This window comes from Microcebus murinus, chromosome 4, assembly GCF_040939455.1.
Source record: "Microcebus murinus isolate Inina chromosome 4, M.murinus_Inina_mat1.0, whole genome shotgun sequence".
NCBI classification, from domain to species: Eukaryota; Metazoa; Chordata; class Mammalia; order Primates; family Cheirogaleidae; genus Microcebus; species Microcebus murinus.
The window spans coordinates 13,791,205-13,810,292 of NC_134107.1; the positions used below are offsets into that span (position 1 = coordinate 13,791,205).

Below are 19,088 nucleotides of genomic sequence, written 5' to 3' on the forward strand. Positions count from 1 at the left end.
ACCAGGTGAACTGAGACTGGGGAGGCCGCTTCTGGTTTTGTGAGGGAGATAAGTCCAGCCCCCATGCTGAGGGTAGACGACAATGACTGTCCATCATGTAAGTGCACTTCTTGGCACTTCTCTCTCACAGTGACATCTTGAGTCAGAGCTCAGCTTGGGCAGGACAACCCCACAGGGAACTGGCCCAGGGGCCCAAAGGTGGGCATGTCCCCTTCACCGTACATTGTCAGCGTACAGCCAAGGCTCAGATGTGAGAAGATGACCATTAGGTTCTTCTTGTGACCAGTGGAATCCCAATACCTGAAGTCACAGATTTCCCAAATGTCCCCCAGCGGCCTGAATCACTTGGCAAAAAATAAAAATAATTTAAAAAAAATCTGTGTTTGGCCCTGATATACTCTACCACTCCTTTGCTGCTCCCTTTCTCTGCCAAATTCCAGGCTGTCCACCCCATGTATACCTGCTGTGCCCCTGCCTCACTGAGATCTCTGGACTAACAGGAACCTGGCAAAAAGGGAAATGGGACAGGACAGACACAGGGCAAAAGTGCAGTTCACACCCAGCCATCAGGAGACACGGTAGTGTGCTCGGCGGGTGGGACTTCTCCTAGTGGGCTGCAAGGAGAAACTGTGCCTGGGAGTTCCCCAAAGGAGAGAGGAAGGTGGCAGGATTCATCTGCCCAGCCCCTCCTGCCTCTTGTTTTCCACTGGTCAATGTTCACCCCACGAAGACTTCAATTGGGATATGCCATCTGCCTACCTCCAGCAGTGGTACCAGATACCATGCCCCGCAGCCAGGAGCGAGAAACTCCGGGAGAGCAACAGTAGTCTGGGGAGAGGCCCCAGCTTTGTCAGGGCAAGGACTAGGTTGTCCCCACTGGCATCAGAAAAGTGCTTTCGGCCAGCAAAAAAGAATAGAGGGCATCCTCTGACATTCCTTGTGTCTAGATAGGCGTCATAAGCCAGGCACTATGGCTCAAACCTATAATCCCAGCACTTTGTGAGGCCAAGACAAGCAGATCACTTGAGGCCAGGAGTTTGAGACCAGCCTGGGCAACAGAGTTAGGCTCAGTCTCTACAAAAAAAAATGTATAAAAAATAAGAAATAGGCATTGTAGCAGAGTTGACTTGGAGCAGTATCTTTGGAATCCAGTGGAAGAGGTTCCTACCTGATTTCACATTCTATGCAACCTTGGGCATGAGGTTTCCAGAAGTTTAAAGTGAAGATGAAAATAATATCACCCCAACTTGGAGAACATTTGTGATTGAGGGTTACAGCCAAGGCAAAGAAAGCACTTGCCCAGTGCCTCGCACACAATGGGCACTTTACAATTAAAGGTTGTTGTCCATATTCCCGAAACACTCCCCAGGAGGTGGTTAGATGGAGTTGGTAGTCACTGCCATGTTGTGTTCTTGACCCGAGCCACTCTTCTCAGTCTGCTTCAGTACAACAGCAGACACGAGCGTCTAAGGGCCAGCCAGCAGCCCCTGATCTTGAGGATAGCAGCGCAAGGTGGACGTTCTTCCCACCTAAGCCCTCGGACTGGACCTGAATGGGAACATGCTCCTGCTCCCATGAGCGCCACCCTCTCAATCTGAATCCACCTTGCGGCAGCCCTTTCTTCTCTCCTTTCACAAAAACACTGCTGGGGTCTCCCACTCAGGTGAGTGAGGGCTGGGTGCTATGGTAGGAGAGGGTGGTGTGGTGTTGAGGACAACGAAGGGACTGGAGTACGAGGGAAAGCTTTGGGGCCACACAAGTTGTCCATCTAGGGAATGTGGCAGTCACCTAAGCAGCTACTGAGTCAGCTCTTTTTTAGCCCCAAGGGGTGTCTCTGGTGAAATGTTGCCCAGATGAAGCCACCACCGCCACCCTGAGTTTATACATTGCCCACATAGCCTCAAATTAATCATTCTCTCTCCAAGCCACAGTGCCTGCTCTCAATCCGTTCAGTCCAGAGCTGTCACAAACATGCAACTGACTACACCACCAGATAACTGGGCAGGAGCCTTCTAAGCTGCCCCCTGCTTTCCTAACTCCCACGGTGGGGGATGCACCCTCCAGCCCTGTCTGCTGCACGTCTGGGGCAATTTTGAATTCAAGCAATTAGTTTTAGGAGCCCTCGTTGGGGATAATCCATGCTTGTTTTGTTGTATTAATAGTATCCCAGGGGCAAGCAGAGTGGGAGCCTCTCGGAGGGCCCCTGCCTCTGTTATTGTCAAGTCACAATTCAGAGACACCAAACACACTCCCCATGTTGCCCTGTCTGATTCTCTGGGACCAATTCCCCACCCGAATGGATCCCTCCGGGCCAAGGGCAGAGCTGGCAGGGAGAAGAGACAAGAGAGCCAGAAAAATGTCCCAGAACTTGTAGGTTATTGCCTCTTCTGTCATAGGTAACCCCAGAGTGGTTAACCTGAAGTTAATCTGATATGATCAACTTTTCTGTATCTTAATAGCAGAGGAGTGGGGAATATTTAAAGAGAAAAGCAGGCTGGGCGAGGTGGCTCATGCCTGTAATAACCTTAGCACTCTGGAAGGCCGAGGCCGGTGGATTACTCAAGGTCAGGAGTTCGAAACCAGCCTGAGCAAGACCCCGGCTCTATTAAAAACATAGAAAGAAATGAATTGGCCAACTAAAAATATATATACAAAAAATTAGCCGGGCATGGTGGTGCATGCCTGTAGTCCCAGCTACTTGGGAGGCTGAGGCACATAGGATCGCTTGAGCCCAGGAGATTGAGGTTGCTGTAAGCTAGGCTGATGCCACGGCACTCACTCTAGCCTGGGCAACAAAGTAAGACTCTGTCTCAAAATAAATAAATAAATAAATAAAATAAAGAGAAAAGCAATGTAGGTAGGTGTGTTTGTGTATGTATCTGTGGGCAAAGAAGATTAAAACTTCATGGATTTAGGTGACTCTAAATTGCCTTTCTACCTTTGTCAAAAAGCCAAGCGATCATATATGTACACTTCTATTTCTGGACTCTAGAGAATTCCATAGATCTATGTCTATCTCTGCACCAATTCTATACTATCCTGATTACTGTAGCTTTGTAATAAGTCAAAGTCATGTAATGTGACTCCTACAAATTTGTTATTTTTCAAAGTTGCTTTGGCTATTGTATGTAGGTCCTTTGCAGTTATATATAAATTTTAAAATCTATCATAAACTTCTACCCAAAAAAGCCTATTTGAACTTGATTACGGTTGGGTTCAATCTTTCTTGGGGAAATCAACACCTTAAGCATACTGAGTTTCTGATCCAAGAACACAGTATCCATCCCATTTAAGTCCTTGTTAATTTCTCCCAGCAATGCTTTATAGTTTTCACCATTCTTTATAGGTCTCTCAGATCTTTTGTTTAATGTATTCATTAGATTTTCATAATCTTGGACATTATTATAAATTCCATTCTTTAAATTTCAATTTGATTGCATATGGCTAGTATGTAGAAATACAGATTTTTGTATATTAATTTCATATGCTAAACTGATTTATTGTTAATCCTAATAGTTTTTTGGTACAGAGTATGAGATTTTCTACAAGTCATCTCTGAAGAGTTTAATTCTTCCTTTCCAATGCCTTTTCTTTTTCTTTTTGCCAGTTTAGCACTGGCTAGGACCTCCAGTAAAATGTTCACAAGTAATGTGAGCGAGCATCCTTGCTCTGGACCTGGTTGTAGGAGGAATGCAAGACACCGTGAAGTGTTTGCTGGCAATTTTTTGTACAAGTGCTTTATCAAACTGGGGAAATTCCCTTTAAATTTTAATTTCCTTAAAGCATTTTCCATGAATTATTAGTTTTTGAATTGTCTGATCGTTGAATTTCTGTATTTATTAATTTAATCATATGGTTTCCTTTCTATATTAATATGGTGAATTACATGAATTAATTTTCAAATGTTAAACCTACCTTAAATTTCTGAAATAAATACCATTTGGTCAAGGTGTATTATCCTTTATATATAAGAATAATTTGTTGGATTTGATTTGCTAAAACTTTAAGAATTCTCGTGTTGATGTTCATTAAAGATAATTATCTACTTTTCTTCTAGCAATGTCTTTGTCTGATTTGGGGATTAGGGCAATGCTGGCCGCATAGATGGAATTAAGAAGTAGTCTTCTCTCATCAATTTTCTGAGAGAGATTGTGCAGAATTGGTATTATTTCCTCCTTAACTATGTGGTAACATTTACAACTAAAGCCATCTATGCCTAGTTTTCTTTGTGAGATTTTTAACTACAAATGCAACTGCCTTCATAGATAAGAGCTATTTAGGTTTTCTATTTCTTCTTGAATGAACTGAGATCATCTGTATCTTCTAAGGAACTTGCATTCATTTCATCCAAACTGTCAAATGCATTGTCATAAGTTGTTTGTATGTCTCTTATTACTGTTTCAATAACTGTAGAATGTGTAGTGATGCCGCCTCTTCCATTCCTGACATTGGTAATCTATGTCTTATCTCTTTTTCTTCTGATCAGTCTAGATAGAGGTAGAGAATTTTCTTGAGCTTCTAAAAGGACCAGCTTTTTGTTTAATTTTCTCTATGATTTTTCTCTTTCCAATGTCATTAATTTCTACACTGCCTTTATTATTTTCCTTTTGCATACACTTTTAATTTGCTCTTCTAGTTTCTGCAAGCAGAAGCTGAGGTCATTGATTTGAAACCTTTTGTCCTAACAGAGGCATTTAGGGCTATAAATTTCCCTCTGAGTACTACTGTAGTTGCATCACAAGATACCAGGTCAACACACAAAATCAACTGTATTTCTATATACCAGCAATGAACAAGTACAAACCAAAATCAGAAAACCAATACCAGTTACAACAGTTCCAAGAAAATAAATAATTATAAATCTAACAAAATATGTACAGGCTCTGTATGCTGAAACTACAAAATGCTGATGACAGAAAGTTGTAAATAAATGGAGACATGTCATGTTCATGGATTAAAAGACTATCATACATATGGTGAATTCTCCCCAAACTTATCTATAGATTTAATGCAATCCTAGTCAAAATCCCAGCAGGACTTTTATATAGATAAGCTGATTCTAAAATTTATATGGCAAGGTAAAATTGATAAGTCAAAATAACTTTATTACTTTTTAATTTTTTTTGAGACATAGTCTCACTCTTATTACCCAAGCTAGAGTGCCATGGCATCAGCCTAGCTCACAGCAACCTCAAACTCCTGGGCTCAAACAATTCCCCTGCCTCAACCTCCTGAGTAGCTAGGACAACAGGCAGGCACCACCATGCCTGGCTAATTTGTTTCTATTTTTAGTTGCCTGGTTAATTGTTCCTATTTTTAGTAGAGACAGGGTCTAGTTCTTGCTCAGGCTGGTCTCAAACTCCTGAGCTCAAGTGATCTTTCTGCCTTGGCCTCACAGAGTGCTAGGATTACAGGTGTGAGCCACTGTGCCCAGCCTTAAAAATCAAAATAATTTTAAAAGGAAAACTAAAGTTGGAAGAATCACGCTATCAGATTTTAACACTTATTACAAAGCTACAGTAATCCTGACCATGTGGTATTGGCAAATAGGAGAAACACACAGATCAATGGAAGAGAATAAGAAGTTGAGAAATTGGCTCATACCAAGGCAGCTGATTCTTGACAAAGATACAAAATAAATTTAGTAGGGGTAAGATGGCTTTTTCAACAAATGGTGCTGGAACAACTAGACATCCAACCCTATGTCTCCAAACACAAACAAAAACCATAAACCTCATACTTTTTAAAAAATTCACTCAAAACAGATCATAAATGTATGCAAATTGACCAAGGGAAAGAAAAAAACCATAAATCTAAATGTAACATGTAAAATAATACAATATTTAGAAGAAAACATAGGAGAAAATCTTAAGAACTTAGAGCTATCCTCTAGGATCTGCTTCTCAAAAATAAAAAGAAAAAATAAATTTAAATTTATTTAAAAAATTAAAAAATAGATTTAAAAAAGAAAGAAAAAAAAAGAACAAAAAAAAAAGAACTTGGGACTAGAGAAAGCTTTCTTAGACACCAAAAAAGCATACTCCATAAAAGGAAAAAAAACACTGATAAACTAGACTTTGCCAAATTAAAACTTTTGCTGTGAAAAGACAGTTAAGTAAATGAAAAACTGCAAACTGGGAGAAAATACTGCAAAGCACATATTTGACAACAGATTTGCATGCATAATATATAAAGATTCTCAAACTCAACAGTAATAAAACAACCTAAATTACAAATGAACAATCAATGCTATTTATGGAAATTAAAAAAAAATAAAACAAAACAACCCCAAAGATTTGAATAGATTCTTCTCCAAAGAAGACATACACATGGCAAAAAACAACACACGATGTTCACTGTCATCAGCCATTAGGCAAATGCAAGTCTGGAGAGGAGGCAGAACAACTGGAATTACCTTCTGCTGAATAGCAACTTTTTCTTAAACACATTATGTAAATATGCTTGCAAGAAGAGATATTTTGGTATTGTGGTTTTAGCCACACTTGCCAGTTTATTCAAGTTTCTAGTCAGAAAATATATGGGAAAAATTTGAATTGTGCACCATATTTGAATGAACCACATTTTTCTTTGCATGGGTTGATTCTTCTAGACTTCAGTCTACTGTGTGTGGCCACCATTTTCTCATTTTTTTAAAGCACCCTTGTATTTAGCCTTTATTTGATCCTAAAGCAGAAACCAATGAACTTTTTCTGTAAAGATTCAGACAGTAAATGTTTTCAGCTTTGCAGGACACAGGCCTCTGCTGCAAGATTTAACTCTGCCCTCAGAGCAGAGCAACTGGAGACAGCAGGTAATTGAACGGGACGCGACTTTCTATTGGGTGTGTACCAATAAAACTTTTAAAAACTGGGTGTGATTTGGCCCCAGGCCCCTGTCCGAGGGCTAGAGCAGTGGCTGGCGGGCATTCAGAAGGCAGAAAGCGGCTTGCAGGCAGGCCCAGGGCCAGCTTTCATGGGCACTGAGCATTCAATGAGTGGCGCCAGGTTTTGTTGGGGGAAATATCTCATTGGTTGCAAGCACTGGTCCCAGGCTGGTTTCAAGGGACATCCTTTCTCTACTCAGATGTCATGCTTCACCTGCATGTAGACTTTCTCAAGTCCATTCACCACTCATGCAGCCAGGGTGGAGCCTGAGGAGTGCAGAGGCTGGGGGCCGAAGTGGCAGAGCTGTCAAGACCGAGGTCTTCCCCAGTGAACAAGCTCCCCTTTACAAACAGGGGGCACCCCAGAAAAACTGGAAAAAGCTTCACCTGCCCCATCATGAAAGTAACTGAAGTATTCCTCAGGGGTTGTCCAGGCAGTGGAACCAGCCCCTGTGGCAGCACCTCTGGCAGTGGGACCCCCACACCGGGTGACTCTGATGTACACCGCAGGTGACAGAACAGTACCTTGGTCCTCCAGCCCTTCTCATGGCCCAGGACACACGGCTGCAGGGCCAGCGGCCAGGGTGCCATGCTGAGGCCCCTGTCTTAATAATATTAACAGCAGGCTTACAGGAATATACTTTATTAATCTAGTTCTCAAACACCAGAGACTAAAATGCTAAAATGTAGCTGGAATTATAACAGTCTATTTAGAGTGGTGTCTGCGGGCCAGGTGAGCTGGGCCTGGTTCTTCCCCAACCACCTACCAAGCCCGTCTTCCAAACAGGCCCAGGGCCACCTGCCACCTGCCACCTGCAGCAGAAACACCAGCACACAGAGGACATGTATATACACCGTGGCATACCAGGAGGAGGGCACCAGACCAACACAGAAATGGACAGACAGACACAAACAGGAGTTTAGACAGCTGGCAAGGCCGTGGGCCTGCCTCAGTACTTCTTCAGGCTGTAGGCCAGGCTGCCGGGGACTCTGGTGCCCTGCAGCGGTGGTGAGTTCCAGACTGCAGAGCTGGTGCGCTTGTGGTAGCGGGGCTTGCTCTTCTTGAAGATGTCCTCCAAGTCCAGTGGGAGAATGATTCCAAAGAGCTCCAGAAGGTTCGGTGGGTGGTAGTACTGGTGGATAATGGCCTGGCTGAGCAGGTTGCCTGAGGGGGAATGCAAAGCTGGTCACTGCCTTGGGGATCTCCCCCAAGGGAGACGGGATGGGATGAACCATCCCGTCCCGTCACCCTTTCCAGCCCAGCATGCATCTTTCAGGGCCCTCCTCCTTCCTGCACCAGCAAACACTGAGATCACTCCTACTCTACCTTCTCACTGCCTTTGCCAGCAGCTTAACTTGCACAAAGTCCTCAAGAGTTTGCGTGGGCCAGGCACGTGAGCTCGCTCTCCCCCTCACCACCTGGGAAGTGGGTATTTATTTTCCCCATTGTGCAGATGGGGAGATGTGCCCAAAGGCACACAGCTAATGGCAGAGCCCAGGTTTGGAGACAAGTCCAACTCCAGAGCTTAAGCAGGTGACACCATCCTCAACCACCTTGGTCAGCTGCTTCTCATCAAGCCCACAAGACCCAAGGTGCAGGATGCAGGCCGAGGGGGCCCCTGGGCCGAGGCTGTGGGAGGATACAGCCCCACCATCAAGGCTGAAGGAGACCCTGGGTGATCAGGGAAACATGCCCCCAGCCCCTGCTCGGCTCCAGGTGCTACTCTAAGGGCTCATGTCACTCGATAAACCTCAGCTGTGTCTTCTGATCACCACCATTGCACAGATAAAGGAACTGTTTAAGCCATCTTCAGTGAACTGTTAGGTGGCTTTGCAGCCCCTGCTTGCTGCCACCTCCCACATGACTTAACACTAGTAGTTAAGGAGACTAAGGCAGATTCCAGTTACTTTGGGGTTCAAATGAGGTGAGACTCATGAAAGCAAGTTGTTTTCTGTAGAGTGCTGACCTGCTACAGGATTCTAAGCCCTTCCCTATGGGGAGTCTGCGCCCCACCCTGGCTCCCAGCCCAGCAGATGCTGCAAAGCACCCACTGTACCCACCAGCCCCTGTCTACTCCTCTCCACTCTGGCAGCACTCACTGAACCCACTGGCACCCGTCCACTCCGCAAGGCCTCGCGCCCTGACCTGGGGCAGCACAGTCACACTCACCCGCACTCCTGTCTAAATGCTGGGGCCTGTAAACTCCGGTCAAATCCTGCTCCAGTGCCCATGCCCCTCCTCAGGGCCTGTTCTGCCTTCCCCAGCTGGCTGGAAGCCCTGACTCCAGCTCTAAGCACTCTCCCTAAATCCCATCACCACTCTCAGCTCTACTCCTGCCCCAGGTTGCCTATCTGGGTCCAAGTCTCTTTGGACCTGTTGGGTGGGACTCTAAGCCCACCGGCCTCAGGGTGCTCCACCCTCACCAGGGCACAGGCCCAAGGCCAATGTCTCAAGCCACCAGCCCACGGGCACAACAGCCTCCCAACACCTGCAGCGGCCCGCTCTTACTTCTAGGGCCCTGGAAGGTGAGGACGGGGAGGACCCAAGTGTCCTGGAGAGCCTGGGCCCTGCTCACCTCTAGCCCAGGTGGGGATGGGCTTCCGGGGCTGGGCCTCGTCATCGGTGGAGTCATCACTGTTCAGATCCATCCCGTAGTCGTCCGGATTGATCTTGGGGGGTCTCTTGGGCCCTTGTGGAGTCATTTGATAGGAGGTACAATCTGGAGACTGGAAAAAATAACCCCTCGCTGAATTCCTGCATCTCACCACTGAGGGGTGCCGGTCACCTCCCCCATTTCATAGGAAACACAAAAAGGTTCAGGGGTCACTTTTTTTTTTTTTGAGACAGAGTCTCACTTTGTTGCCCAGGGTAGAGTGCCGTGGCATCAGCCTAGCTCACGGCAACCTCAAACTCCTGGGCTCAAGCCATCCTCCTGCCTCAGCCTCCCAAGTAGCTGGGACTACAGGCATATGCTACCATGCCTAGCTAATTTTTTCTATATATTTTTAGTTGGCCAATTCATTTCTTTCTATTTTTTTAGTAGAGACGGGGTCTCGCTCTTGCTCAGGCTGGTTTCAAACTCCTGACCTTGAGCAATCCGCCCGCCTCGGCCTCCCAGAGTGCTAGGATTACAGGCGTGAGCCACTGCGCCGGCTGGGAGGGGTCACTTTTTAATTTTCGAAAGTCACAGGACATCAGTACTCTGCATCTTCCTTTTTCATGTTAAGTTATAATATATTGCAGACTTTTTTCCAGGTCAGTGTGCCTAGATTCACCTCCTGGGAACTGTTCCAGGGGACTCCAGGATTTGCAAAGTAACCATCCCTTATGGATGGATATTACTAACTCCCAAGTTTTCAACATCTTAAACTATGCTGCAATGAAAATGCTTCCTCGTCCTATCTTCTGTTTGGTAATAGCACTGAACTGAAAATAGATTAAATGCAAATCAACATGAGCTGGCTAAATTCCAGCACAACTGTCTGGTACACAGCCCCCCCAAATAACAAATTTATGTATGTGGAAATAGATGTCTACAATACAGTAAATGGGGAAAAAAATCAAACTGCCAAATCGTATATGCTCATTTTAAAATATGTGTATGAGTATTCGAGAGAGACAGAGAGAAAGAATATGTGTGAATGCCTATGTACAAAATGTAAAAATCTAGAAGCACACACACCAGCTTGATTTTCCTGAGGGTCCCTCCTTGCGTTCTTTTTAATTTTATACTCATAAAGTTCATTTTCTTTTTTGAAACGAATTCGACTTTTAGAATAAGAAAGAATATACATATCAAAAATAGTAAAAACAACTGGGCCAAGTGTAACTGTCCTCTTCCTTGGTGTCCTGACACCAAAGCACATAGTCTGTGCCTCCAGCTATTCGAAAGAGAGTGATCAGAGTGGAGGTCTCTCTTCCCTGGGGGCCTCTCCACCAGGGCCCAGGACACACCTGCACGTCCATGGTCATGTTCAAGCCTTTGCTGGCCCCTGCCGCCTCCTTGGCTTTCTTCTCTTGCTCTTCTTGCAGCCGCTGCTCAGCCAGACGCTGCTGTTCTTCCTAGAACCCAGGCAGCAACAGGGTGTTAAGGAGCTGTGCCCTGACCTGCCCTCCCCTCCCCACACAGCCCCTGCAGCAGGAGCCCAGACCAGCCTATAGCATAGACTCCATGGGAGCCATCACCCCAGAGCTCCCCTTACCTTCTTCTTCTTCTCCTCCAGTTCCCTCTGCAGCCGCTCCTTCTGCAGCCGCAGGGCCTTCTCCCTCTCCTGCAGCTCCCTGAGGACCAAGCAAGAGCCCATCAGGGCAGCAAAGCAGAGCCCCAGCCCCGTACCATCCCTGCTAGGGAAGCCAGTCCCAGCAGGGGACTAGATGGTGGGATGGCAGAATGGGCACCCAGCTTAGAGGCAATGCTGCACTTTTGCCCCAAAGGCCAGGCGTGTGCACACCGAGGGTGCAGGGAGTGCGACCTTTGCAGTCTACCAAGGCCTCCTTTGGCCTCCATTCTTCCTTGCAACTTAAGTCTCCAAGCCTCACTTCACTTTTACACAATGGAGATTATAACATCTTTCCTCTAGGGTTGTCATGAGAATCAAATGGGATGATCCAAATGTATTAAAAGGATTTGTTCTGTAAAATTGGATTCAGTCAAAAGGCTGCACTTAAGGATCCAGAAGGGCATGTGTGGCCCCAAGGCTGCAGGTTCCCCACCCCTGCATCCTGCTTCTGTTCATCCTAACCCACAGGACAGGCACCTGGCTCCAAGCATGAGGCAAGGGAGAGGCTGCTGATGGGCCTTGGAATCACCTCCGCGACGCACTAGTTCATGACCCTGAACAGTCATTGAACCTCTCTGAACCTATTTCCCTGTCTGTGAAGTGGAGCTGATGGTCCCATGCCACAGTGGGCTTCATGTGAGGATTCAACAAAGAAATGTGTATAAAGCTGCAACATTATGACTATCACACCATCACCCTCGAAGTCCTTAGCCCTGCTGGCACCATGCAATTCTAAACCACATACGTTAACTGCCCCCTGTACTTTTCCCCTTCCCAGACTCATACGTCTGACTCTACCAGAGGACCAGGAAAACTCTGTGTCGATCAGATGGCCCTGATGCAGTCTAGCCCTCTGGCTGTGACTCCTCACTTCTCCAATAAGCCTGCAGCCACCCAAAGATGGACACAAAAAAGTGCTGCCTGGTGTTTTCCAGGAAGCACAGGCAGGAGAGGGGGCAGCTGCTGGGCCTGCATGTCTGCACACACGCCAGCAGTTCTCTCTGTCCACAATCACAGGCACGGGGTCCCACGCCTATCTCCTGGCCAACAGTGAATGGGGCTTATCCCCCTGTTTGTCCCCTTTGACTCAGCAAAGCCAGATGCAGGGTGGGCCCTGGATGAATGCCTATAAAACTACATGTGGAATTCTTGTCTATTGCATAGAAGCCACTGCATCTGCAGAGCTGGAAGAACTCAGGGGCCCCTGGATCCACAGTTCCCAATGGGGAGCAGTCGGAAATGCTGGTGGGGCAACCTGCGTTTATCACCACCAGGGGAGGTATAATTATTTAGTGGAGATAGGGGCCAAGGATGCTAAGTTCCTGCAATGTACCACAAAGATCTCTTCTCCCCAAAATGCCCGTGGTGGCCCTATTGAGAAATACAAACTCATTCTATGATCCCCCCAGCCCTGTCAGTTAAGGAAAAGACACCAAAGGGATCAGCACATGCAGCTGGAGGCGGAACCAAGACAAGGAAGGCCTACCCATCACTCCTTGAATCTCCTGCAGCCAATGGGCAGCCTAGCCAGGTGGGTTGCCAGCGGTGGGCCTCTGGGTTTGGAGCCAAGGAAAGCACCTGCAAACCCCCAAGTGGAAGTGGGGGCTGTGTCTAGGTGAGAGCCATACACAGAGGGCAAGCGCTGCCTGGCCAGCAGGCCCCTCACCTCTCAGCCTGGAGCCGCTCCTGCTCCCGCCTGCGCTCCTGCTCCGCCAGCTGTCGCTCCTGCTCGCGCCGCTCCTGCTCGCGCTGCTCTGCCAGCCGCTTGGCCTCGGCCGCCTTCCGTAGCCGCTCCTGCTCCTCCTCTTTCTTCTTCTGCAGCAGCTCCTGGTGCCGCCGCTCTTCCTCCTCCTGAGATGGAGAGCAAGGTCGGGTGCTGTGGCCAGGCCTGGGCCAGACAGGTAGGACAGTGGCCAACGGGGAGGGAAGAGGCTTAGGAAGGAAGCCTGCCTCCCCACAGGCCAGGTGTCTCACACTGACCAACACAGGGGCAGATCCACGGGACACCCCAAGGAAGGCTCTGCAAGAATCACCACCACCAGCCTGAAAAAGCATCTTGTGATGACTTCTGCTGCAGTAGCAGCAGATACAACAGGTGAGGGACTCTGGAGCCAGACTCGGCTGTGTGACACTGGGCAAGCCGAGTAACCCCTCTGGTCGAGGTTTCCTCATACATAAAATGGGGCCAACAACAGTCATATCTACACCACACAGAGTTGGTGAGTTTATATGCATAACACACTTAGAACAGTGCCTAGCACAGAGTAAGAAACCTTAGTTAACAGTAACATAAGCCCTAATGACAGATCAGCATTCCCTAGAATCAAAAGACTAACAGTCCCCAGGAAGATCTGGGTGGAACATTCCAGGGATGGATCATAACAGCAATCATGTAAAGAACGTTTAGCTGTGCCAGGCACTACCTGAGCACTTTACATACATTGACACATTTAATCCTCACAACAATCCTATCACGTAGACACCACTGCTAATTGAAGAAATGGAAGCACAGAGAGGTCAAGTAACAAGCCCAAGGTCACACAGCTAAAAAATGACACAGTTAAGGCCGGGCGTGGTGGCTCACGCCTGTAATCCTAGCACTCTGGGAGGCCGAGGTGGGAGGATCGCTCAAGGTCAGGAGTTTGAGACCAGCCTGAGAAAGAGTGAGACCCCTGTCTCTACTAAAAATAGAAAGACTGGACTAAATAGACCGGACTAAATTTCTATTTCTAAAAATAAAAATCTGGACTAAAAAAAAAATATATATATATATATATATATGTGTATGTGTGTATATATATATATATATATATATATATGTAAAATTAGCTGGGCATGGTGGCACATGCCTGTAGTCCCAGCTACTTGGGAGGCTGAGGCAGAAGGATCGCTTCAGCCCAGGAGTTTGAGGTTGCTGTAAGCTAGGCTGATGCCGTGGCACTCTAACCTGGGCAACAGAGTGAGACTCTGTCTCAAAAAAAAAAAAAAAAAGAAAGACACAGCTGAGATGGGAAATCTGGCTCTAAGTGCGTGAACTTAACCCTTCAACTGCCACTTCTACAGAAGGCAAGTCACCATCCCGCACCTGGAGGCATTTCCTTCTGGGCTTGAAGCAGCAACATTGCCAGGATCAACCCCACAAAGCGGGGTGCACCCAGCATGTCCCCATGGTGCTTAGACAGTGCCCGTCCCGCCAACCTCCTCTCCACGGCCCTCCCAAATGCGCACCTGTTGCAGCCACCTGAGCCTGCGCGCCTCCTCCTCCTGCTTCCTACGCGCTTCCACCTCCTCCATCTTCTTGGCCGCCGCCTTTTTCTTGGCTTTCTCCTCAGCCAGTCGCTCCTCCTTGGCCTGCAGAGCCCACACACATGCGCCCACTGCAGCAGCCCCACACTCAACCCTGCAGTGTGGGGCCCTGCACACCTGGCTTGTTCCCCACAGCCCAGGAAGAAGATGCCAGAAGCTGGTCCTGCCCAGGAGTGTCAGGCCACCCACTCGCAAAGGACTGCTGGGAAAACTCACAGCTGAGAGCTTTGACCCTCAGCTTAGTTCCAAGTGGACTCCAGGGCTGATGGGGCACACAAGAGAGGGGTACAGGGCCTCAAACCCATAACTTTCCAAGGAGTCCAGTCCCAAACCTTGGGTCACCCAATCTGAACTGCTCAGCACCCCCACAGGGCCCAGGCCACCCGAGGCTCGGCTACCCCAGCCCAGGCTCACACCTTCTCCGTCTTCTCATCAATCTGAGCAAACTTCTGCTCGATCTGCTTCTTCTTCTCCTCCTTCATCTGCTCCACCCGCTCGCGGGCCTGCAGCACCTTGCGGAGGCGCTCTTCACGCTTCCTGCGGAGCACAGGGCAGTCACGGGGAGCCCCGCCAAGGCTGGGGCAGGCTGGGGCCGGGAGCCAGGCCACTTACAGCTTCACCTCCTCCAGTCGCCGCCTCTTGTCCTCCTCCACCTTCTGCCTGCGCAGCTGCTCGGCCTCCTCCTTCCGCCGCAGGTTCTCCAGGCGCTGCCGCTCCTTCTCCTGCGGGGGTGAGGGAGGGACGGGACATGAGCGAGGACAAGCCCCTCTGACTCCAAAGGCTGCTCACAGTCCCCAGCAGCCCACAGCCACACGGGTGGCAGCATCAGAATAGTTCTTTTGTTGTTTTTTCTTTTTTATAATTGTTTTAAATGTTGAATATTATATATATATATATTTTTTTTGAGACAGAGTCTCGCTTTCTTGCCTAGGCTAGAGTGAGTGCCGTGGCGTCATCCTAGCTCACAGCAACCTCAAACTCCTGGGCTCAAGCGATCCTCCTGCCTCAGCCTCCCGAGTAGCTGGGACTACAGGCACGAGCCACCATGCCCGGCTGATTTTTATATTATATATATTAGTTGGCCAATTAATTTCTTTCTATTTTTATGGTAGAGACGGGGTCTCGCTCAGGCTGGTTTTGAACTCCTGACCTTGAGCAATCCGCCCGCCTCGGCCTCCCAGAGTGCTAGGATTACAGGCGTGAGCCACCGCGCCCAGCCGAATATTATATTTTAATAATGGACCGCTTCACGAATTTGCATGTCATCCTCTCATAGAGGCCATGCTAATCTTCTCTGTATCGTTTCAATTTTCGTATATGTCCTGCCGAAGCAAGCACCAGGATGGTTCTTAGAGGTGGAGATGCCTGCAACACGCCCTCCATCCCCACCCAGGCCAAGGCCAGCATCTCCTGTCCCTCCTCCCAGGAGCACCCAACTGCCTCTCACCCAAGGGCCCGATCCACAGGTGCTTCAAGTTACCCCTGTCAAGTTGTTGGCATCATAAAAATCAGGCTCAAAATTGGATTTATGCACTGATTTCAACTATATAAATAGTGCACTGGAAAAGAGAATGAAGAAAAGAGAGAAGAATGTCCCTTAGGAAAGGTCAGAAAGGCAGCTTTGAAAGTCACAGTTTATGACCTCCTATTTAAGGGGGTGGTAGGTACATAAGTGTTAATCCCAGCCCCCCCTGGCCAAGGACAGACAAGACTGGTGCTTGTCCCAGAATGAAGCCCTACACCCATCACCCCAACCTGGCTCCCACCAGACTCCTACCATGGGGTTCAGTGCCAAACAGCCGCCTGTCTCCCCACTGGCTACTGTTGATATCCTCTGGCTGCTGGCCCTGACCGCAAAAGAGAAGCACTCCTCCCCCCTACAAACCTGGCCTGAAGGTAATACATCTCCTAGAGATGAAGAGAAGGGGCTCTGGTCATGGGTAGGATGGAGTAGACACACAATACCTACCTCCCCCCAAACACAGCTATGAAACCTAGACAGGACACAAAGAGCAGCAACTTGAGGCCTCAGAAAAGAAAAAGGAGCAGGCAGATAGGAGAAGACCAGACTTCCAAGTGGCACCCAACAGCGGTACATTCATCATTACCTTTCCTCCAGCCTAACTTATATAGCCTGAAACCCCAAAGGAGTCACCAGGGTACAGACAGAACTCCAGGAAAAGCCCTCCAGTTCTGACTCGAGGAACAGAAAGGGAACATACAACACTCAGTGCAGAAACCTTGTTTTTGTTTTTTCTTTTCTCCTTTCCCTTGTGCCCCAGCCCTTAAGAACCTTCACAGTCAAATCTCTGAGAACCTTCCTCTCCAAATGATGGAGCTGTGATCCCAAAAGTCTGGGCCAAATCCTGTTTACTGCTCTTGTCTTTCTTTGTCCTCCTGCTAAGTGGCCCTGGATGTGGTCGTAGAAACACACAGCAGAGCAGGGTAACCAAAGCCCCAGTTTCCCAGATGGAGGACAGAAAGGGGAGCCTCAGAGAACTGGAAAGTGCTGAAGAGCTCAGGGAAATAATACCACAGGTTACTGAAGAACTCCTGGACACAACTCCAAGCTGTAGATGCTAGGATCTGACCCCAGTTGTCACACCAAAGACTTTGAGAACTAAACTAACAGACCACCTTCCAGGTCCCAGACTGACTGCAGACCGGGACACACCCAAGACAGAGCTGACGGGCACTGCAAAGGCTCTAAAATTGGAACTAACACTGGAACTACATCCCACAGAAGGAAGAATGGAACCTTCAGCTTGAACCTAACCAGGCTAACTGCTGCTAAATTGCAGTGTTGATAAAAATATCAATATTCTCCATACATTTAAACAAGACTCAGAGTCTCATAGCATAATATCCATAATACAATAAAAATTACTCAGTATGCAAGGAACCAGGAAAATCTCAACTTACATGGGAAAACACAATCAACAGACATCAATGTCGAGGTGACATGATGCTGCAACCATGTGACAAAGACTTTAAAGTAGCTATTAGAAAAATGCTCTAATAGTCACCACAAACATTCTTGAGACAAATGGAAAAACAGAAAATCTCAGCAAAGAAACAGAAGATATAAAGTACCAAATGGAAATTTTAGAACTAAAAATACAATAACCAGGCCTGGTGTGGTGGCTCACGGCTGTAATCCTAGCACCCTGGGAGGCCGAGGTGGGCGGATTGCTCCAGGTCAGGAGTTCGAAACCAGCCTGAGCAAGAGCGAGACCCCATCTCTACTATAAATAGAAACAAATTAATTGGCCAACTAATATATAGAAAAAATTATCGGGGCATGGTGGTGCATGCCTGTAGTCCTCGCTACTTGGGAGGCTGAGGCAGCAGGATTGCTTGAGCCCAGGAGTTTGAGGTTGCTGTGAGCTAGGCTGACGCCACGGCACTCACTCTAGCCTGGGCAACAAAGCAAGACTCTGTCTCAAAAAAAAACAAAAACAAAAACAAAACAATAATCAAAATTTGAAAACTTAGAGGATAGGCTCAATAACAGAATGGAGAAGACAGGACAAAGAGAGTACACTTGAAGATAAATCAATAAAAATTATCCAATCTGAACACAAAGAGAAAAAATATTGAAAAAAAATTAACAGAGCCTCAGGGAAGTATGAGACAATACCAAAAAATCTTCATTTGTGTCATTGGCATCCCACAAGGAGAGGAGAAAAGGGAGATGCTGAAAAAAATGTTAAGAAATAATGGCTGAAAATGTCCCCAAATTTGGTGAAAAATATAAACCTATGATGCAAGGTCAGTGACCCACACACAAAAAAGGGATCAATCCAAAGAAATTTATGACCAGACACACTATAATCAAACTGCTGAAAACTAAAGACAAAGGAAAAAATGTCAAAAGCAGCCAGAGAAAAAAGGACCCATCACTTATAGGGGAATCATTTGAATGACTAAAAATTTCTTATCAGAAATCAGAAGCCAGAAGGAAGATTTTAACATGCTGAAAGAAAAGAACTTTATATCCAGTAAAAATATTCTGCAGAAATAAGAGGTAAACTATTCATTGCCAGCACACCTGTGTTAAAAGAATTGCTAAAGTTCTTCAGATAGAACAGAAATGAAACCAGAAGGAAACGTGAACATCAGGAACAAAGGAAAAGCAACAGAAATAGTAGATTATCTGAGTAACTAAAAAGTTCTTTTCTTTTCTTCTTGACTTCTCTAAAATGTTTGACGGCTGAAAGCAAAAATTATAACATGTCTAATGGGATGGTCAATGTATATAGATGCAATTTATAAGACAACCATGGCATACATTAGGGAAGAGGAAAGGACAGATATGGGGTAAGGTTTCTACGTTCCACGTGAACTGGTAAAACAGATTCTAAACAGACTGTGAAAAATTAAGTATGGAATGCCCACAACAACCACTGAAAAACTCTCCAAAATGATATACTCAAAATCACAATAGACAATTAAAATGGAATACTAAAAGATGTTCGTGTAAATCCCCCCAAAGGACAAGACGAAACAGAGGGAAAAACAAAAAGAACAAGCAGACCAAAAAAAAAGATAGACCTAAATCCAAACACATCATTAAATATAAATACAGCAAATAAGACACTATCAGAATGAATTAAAA

The 19,088-nt window shown here is 46.8% G+C and overlaps 1 protein-coding gene and 1 non-coding gene across 2 annotated transcripts in view; both read right to left on the bottom strand.

The window, feature by feature from the left end:
* Positions 1-4,614: 4,614 nt before the first annotated feature.
* The window catches only part of INCENP (inner centromere protein), a 30,607-nt gene continuing 16,133 nt past the window's right edge, over positions 4,615-19,088 (bottom strand). Inside the window, exons 11-18 of the mRNA XM_012778249.3 lie at positions 15,083-15,192; positions 14,887-15,007; positions 14,393-14,515; positions 12,831-13,015; positions 11,087-11,165; positions 10,839-10,946; positions 9,460-9,610; positions 4,615-8,048 (exon numbers count right to left, since the gene is read on the bottom strand). Coding sequence (XP_012633703.2) covers positions 7,834-8,048; positions 9,460-9,610; positions 10,839-10,946; positions 11,087-11,165; positions 12,831-13,015; positions 14,393-14,515; positions 14,887-15,007; positions 15,083-15,192 — 1,092 coding nt within the window. The 3' untranslated portion in view covers positions 4,615-7,833. The remainder of the gene's footprint in view (positions 8,049-9,459; positions 9,611-10,838; positions 10,947-11,086; positions 11,166-12,830; positions 13,016-14,392; positions 14,516-14,886; positions 15,008-15,082; positions 15,193-19,088) is intronic.
* LOC142870754 (U6 spliceosomal RNA) lies at positions 15,702-15,806 on the bottom strand. The gene has a single exon (XR_012919098.1). It is a non-coding gene; the product is annotated as a U6 spliceosomal RNA (small nuclear RNA).